The sequence below is a fragment of the Crinia signifera genome, chromosome 1 (assembly GCF_055691185.1).
Source record: "Crinia signifera chromosome 1, ASM5569118v1, whole genome shotgun sequence".
Lineage (NCBI taxonomy): Eukaryota > Metazoa > Chordata > Amphibia > Anura > Myobatrachidae > Crinia > Crinia signifera.
In genome coordinates, this window is record NC_139217.1 from 144,783,488 (window position 1) to 144,789,551 (window position 6,064).

Genomic DNA, 6,064 nt, shown 5'->3' on the forward strand with positions numbered 1-6,064 from the left:
GAAACCTCTCCCAAAATCTCTGACTTTCTGATTCTCACAGCCTATTACATTTGGTCCCTATCCTCAGTACGCCATGGAGCACAAGATGAGCGAGCAGCCAGGTCCCATGCAACTCTGCTAATGTTGGGCTCAATAATGCGATATAACTCTTGTATATTGTGACTGTATATGGAGTAGAACAGAACTTGTACTGGGAAAAACTGCTATACAGATTCAGAGAGTCAGTCACACACACACATACAAGTGTCATATATCACATTAATCAGAATAGTCTCCTCGTGTGGCTGTTAGTGGGACTCACAGGACCTGGCATGCCAAGTGGGGCTGTTTGGTGCAACCGCAGCTATAATGTACAGTATGAGGACACATCTGCGATGGCTGTGGGGAGATCGGGGCCCGCGGATGTCATCCGCGGCCCTTCCTCACAGAAAACACTGGGGTCCCGCCCACTAATGTCAGCCGGCTGTCAGCCACCATATGGCCTACAATCACAGGCCATAGCTGGATGTGGTCGCACAGATAGCTTGCACGTGTGCACTGCAGACCTCCAATAATCACTGTCACTTATTTCTTGTCTGGGGCTGTGCCAATAATAATGGTGACTGTTGCATCTGTGGATTGAAGACACAAGGCCTGACTCAGGTCCTGGCAGTAGTGTGGCTAATGCTGATGTTTGGTACTTTGTGCATATTGGTCTGCAATGTGGCAACAGTCCGATTGGGGGCAGGAACAAGATCTTCTGGCCTCTTGGCCGGTATCTGATTAGCTGCAGTAAGCGATACAAACAGCCTGTAACTTAATAATGTGCTGTCAGGCCGCGTTTATGGGCCTAATAGGATAATGGCATTTATTGTATCTGTGGTGGCTGTCTCAGGGTCATGCAGCTGGATGATGGTGTCACAGGTGATCCAATGTTGCATCCTCAGATGCAGCATGGATCTCTAATGTAAGCATACGGTGTCTACTTAAATCATGTCTCCTGTGAGCGATAGCACCTCCAACCACCTCAAACCACATCTGAATCAGGCCCAATGGGCGAAGCTACTGCAGCTGCATCCGACATAGAATCAGCCCCTCTATCGTGCTAAAAACCTTGTCCCAAAGATTATGTTGAACGTGATGACATTTTGCCCTTGTGAGGTGCACATTACACTCGTTCCCATGCTTTTTAATTTGTATATTAACCTAAAGACCGGATGTTCCATTACTTCTATAGTATCTTTAATTATTCGCATGGTCTTAACCACAAGTCACAAATAAATGTTGGGCCTACTTTAATTTCACTGAAAATGATTTCCTGCTGATGACGCCCAAATATTATTTAATACATGTTCTGTGTGTGCGGTCACCATTATGTTTATGTTAATTCTTCTTAATTCGTGTCATAAAAATCCTACACATTAATCGATTGGAAATGTATAAATCTATGGGTGGCCTCATTATTATGTCCTACCATAGGTTTCGCTTTAGAATATTAAATGTTCTTTATACAATATAGAATGGGAACACGCTGTTTTACATTTTGTACATCATGCTGATGCTTTCTGTTCAACTAGCCTGAACTAAGAGAGGGATCAGATATAGGCCTGATGAAGATCTGCGCACGTGCATAAGCGAATATGCGTATGTGCTGGGTGGGGGTGGAGGAGTAATTCGCATGTGCTGGGTGCCCCCACGAAAACACTCAGCATCCCCATGGGAACTGGGGCAGCCAACGTCACCGGATGTCAGCTGCCCACCCTGTTCTCGGAGCAGGGCGCCGCTGAACTAGGTCACCAGAGAGTGACGTAGATTAGTGAGTGCTACAGAAATCTTTTGATGGTTGTCGACCATCAAATTATTTCGGGCCTCCACGCAAGCCTGCAAATGGATGTATATGCAAAACATCCATTCGCAGTGCTGCGGGGAAATTCAGGAAGTAGCGGGCAGCATTACATGGCTTGCAAAGCAGCAAACTAGCACTGCTTTCTGAGCAACCAGAATTAGGCCCATGTTGTGGTATCCAACTAAACAGCTGTATTCAGAAAATGTTCCCACGGCTGCCCTGCCACATTTCTATGGTGTCCGTCTCACCAGGTCTAGTTAATGTATATACTGTAGTCAACAAATAAACTGCACTTTTTAGCACCAGTTGACATTTTATTTTTTATAAATCTGACCTTTTCAGGCGTGCTGAACTGGCTGAATGGACCCATACCCCCAATACATCATATTATGGCTTATTATACACAGAACAGGTTTTCCCATACAGTGTTTGCAGTAAAACAGGAAAGAACATGGTTGCATTCAGATGAGGGGAACGCAGCACGGTTGCCATGTTACAGCTGTCCTCACCCACTGCCACAAAGCCGTTCTGTGTGAAATAAGCCTATCTGGTCTAATGAGAATTGAAATTCCCATGTTCTGAGAGGATGTCTTTTAATGCTCAGCAGGACAATGAGCTGGCAGTGTGCCTGACAGCACGCCCCACAGCAGCCTGATCCACACACTTGTCCATGGAAGCCCATACTTCTACAAGGTCCTCCCCACTTTGCAATGCACAGAAGTGCAATTATTATAGTACTGAAGGGGATTTCTTTAATGGACATTTCTGAATATATACATGTACATACACACACACAGTTTACAGTTTTCTTTTTGTTTAGCTCCACTTTTAATTATGTATATATAATGTGTTTATATTGCAGCTGGTCTTAGTGAAGCAGAAGGACAAGGCAGAGATGGCTTTCCGACAACTGCTGGTGGAAGATAAAGGTCTGCTCGGTGGTGCTTCATACATGGATTTCCTCTGCTGCGTCCATAAAGAGATCCGCCAGCTTCTTACCTAAGTCACCCAAGAAGCCTCCTACAGAACGTCCTCATACATACCAGCAAACACTGTGCCGACATAGGCTGTGGGGTAGCGGACTTCACAGGAAATGACGGGACATTTCACAACCTTTATTTTCAGTGCTCACTTTTTGAAGTGGATTTCGTGTAGCATCAGGTACAGAGACAAATCCGATCTCTCTTATGGAAGTAGACTTTTGTTTGACTGGGGACTTCAAAATAAAATATATATATTTGTGTGTTAAAGGAAGGAAGCAATTTATACGTATTTATATCTGAAATTTGCCTACAAATTCTGTTTTTCTCTGATCACACCGTGATGGCTTTGTTACAAATAGGTTTTTCTTAACTCGATCTTCAAATAAACTGTCAATGAATGAATGTGTTACAGGTATGCATAGATGTTATAGTATCAGGTGAGAGTGAGGATTGCACAGCCCTGTGACTTATTGCGCCTTTGTATTGGTAAAGATGAATCTTCAGATCTAATATGTGCCTTTCGTGCTGGCCTAGAAAGTGTCCTTATAAGAGCTGCAGGGCACATCAGTTAATAATAATAATAAATGTCTTCATTAGTTTAAAATACTTCACATTAATAACCTCAATAATAAATCATTGAATGAGTATCAGAATATTTGTGTGGACAGCCATATTTTGGGTTTAATTTATGGTCAATGTAATTTGGAAGAGAAAACTGGGACGGTGTATACACACAAGCGCTTTATCAGCCTCTGTGTGCCATCACACACTGTACGGTTCCAAAAGCAATTAAACCCTTATCAAGATGCAATCACATTCCTTGGAGGATTTTTACATTTTAGAATTCCAAGATTGATAACGCCAGTGGCAAATCCTAGACCTGCTTCTATCATACATAGAATAGATGGATGACAAAGTGGAAATAGCAGCTTCATTAATATTTGTGACCTGTACATGTGAACATGATCTATCTGGGGATCAGTAGAGCTGATTACTCGTAGGGTTTAGTCTCAGGAAGTGTGATTTAGCGGTTATTGAGGATTGTGCTTATTGCCGTGTTTCAGTCCCAGCATAAACACACAGAGGCACAACTGATGTGGCGCACAGCCAGCCTTTAGATTGAAGCTGGGAAACATTTTGTTTTGCAATTACAGAAATTGTAAAGAGAATGTACGGTACAAATCATTTATTCTAAGCAGAATTTCAGCATATAAATAGGCACATAAATCAGTGTTTATTTAATCAGATTTTAGATATTTATACTTTGGTTTTTCTTAGTGATTTTTTTTTTTTTAACATTTCAAAGTGGCTTTGTAGAAAGCTAAATGGCCTTCAGTAAAATCAAAATGAGCATTTTAACAATTGTTCTTCAGCACAATCATTCTTTGTCACTCATAGTTATGATATTCAGCTTAAGCAGTTCTGACCTCAGATCAAGGCAGAGATCGATAGAATCTCCAGGAGTACAGAATCAACAAATATTACAGTAATAGGATAACTGGATTTACGGGATCACTGGGTTATGCACAAAAAATAAAATGCATATCTGAAAGATGTTAAGTGACACTTCTAGCTAGATAACAATATTGTCTTTGAGCACTGTTCTAATCTAATGCTAATGATGAGAAATATCCATTCTCCCACCGCATTGGAGTTCTTTGAAGACGGGTCTGCTGACTGGATAATACTACAATAAGACAGGAGATCATGAACTGGTGGTGTGACACACAGGGTACCTGAAGCTGTAGTGGAACTGGTACAAGACAATTAGCTTACAGTTTATATGGCGTTACAATAATATATCTTTCCATGCCTAGGAAAATCAGTAGGGTTACAGTGTAATGCTTGTTATAGATTGTTTAAGGTAAGCGAACTGTTCAGAACTGAACCCCAGATGCAGCTATGTGAATCAGTACGCTATACTGTAATATATACAATCTTCAATCCTATAGGATTAACATATTTATCATTATTATCTGCTATAGGAATTATGTGCCAAAAGTTTGAAGAATATAGGAACACCCTGCTGGCCTTACAAGTATTAATATAGTGTTATGGTATGTTCTTTAGTGTACGAAAATCAGTGACAGCTTCATCCAGCAAAATACAGTAGCAATTAACTGTATTCTCATTTTCCTAATTGCAAAAAAAAAAATACATTATACAAGTATTCATGTTTTTTACACCTACATAACCAAGCAGGAGGCCACCTTTATCCATGTAGCCTTGGGTTTGGTAGTGATTGCGAAGGTAGGAAACTTTAATCTGCCTCCATCTTGGTCAGCATGGAGATACTCTTCCCAATTGTCCTTTGCACAAGGAAACACATTTGGCAGATGTATAGGGATTAGAAGACAGACATATTGGAAGGTGCAACGAAGAAAAATACCAATGACGGCACTCGTAGACTGGTGTAAACTTGATTTTTATAAAAGCATCAAACTGTGCATCAAATAAACCGACGTTACGGGGATACAACCCCGTTTTCAAGGTGCACCTTGAAAACGGGGTTATATCCCCGAAACGTCGGTTTATTTGATGCACAGTTTGATGCTTTTATAAAAATCAAGTTTACACCAGTCTACGAGTGCCGTCATTCTTTACCTGTCTACTACCAATACATATTGGAAGGCACCGGAGCAGACATACCCTCAAGGCATGAGTGCTGGCCATCGGATATCGAAAATATATATATATACATACATACACATACACACACACACACACACACACACACACACACACACCCACCCACTAGTACCATTTATGGATCACTTGTTATTTCTAATAATGTAATGCATTCTGCCACTTGAGCTCACCCTACACGGAGGTGTTGTTGCATTCAGGCTTGCCATAACACCCATTGTGGACATCAGGAAAAGCAGCTACTGCATTCAGATCCTAAATGAATGTTGGCTCTAGATCTGTACCAGGAGGTGAAAAAGGTTTAACTGGTATGTTCTTGTAATAGGTTTAACAAGCTAATTGAATCTACTCCAAATGGCCTAATTGGTCTTCTATACAAGACCCTGGTATAGAAGCAGAATCATTTGATAGTAATTTGCTTGCTAGGCATAGCTAGGGTTACCACCTAGTCCCTTTAATTCCGGACACATATTAATTACACAGGTTCTGTGGCTGGCTGACTTCAAGACTCCACTTCACCTGATTTTAAACTGCCACAGAACCTGTGTAATTAACATGTGTCTGGAATTAAAGGGACTAGGTGGTAACCCTAGGCATAGCACACCGCTCT

At 41.4% G+C, this 6,064-nt stretch overlaps 1 protein-coding gene across 2 annotated transcripts in view; it reads left to right on the forward strand.

The window, feature by feature from the left end:
- SEC24D (SEC24 homolog D, COPII component) overlaps positions 1 to 3,461 on the forward strand; it is a 108,523-nt gene extending 105,062 nt beyond the window's left edge. For both annotated transcript variants that reach the window (XM_083174461.1, XM_083174462.1), the window contains exon 23: positions 2,688 to 3,461. In XM_083174461.1, coding sequence (XP_083030587.1) covers positions 2,688 to 2,828 — 141 coding nt within the window. In that variant the 3' untranslated portion in view covers positions 2,829 to 3,461. The remainder of the gene's footprint in view (positions 1 to 2,687) is intronic.
- The last annotated feature ends 2,603 nt before the right edge of the window (positions 3,462 to 6,064 follow it).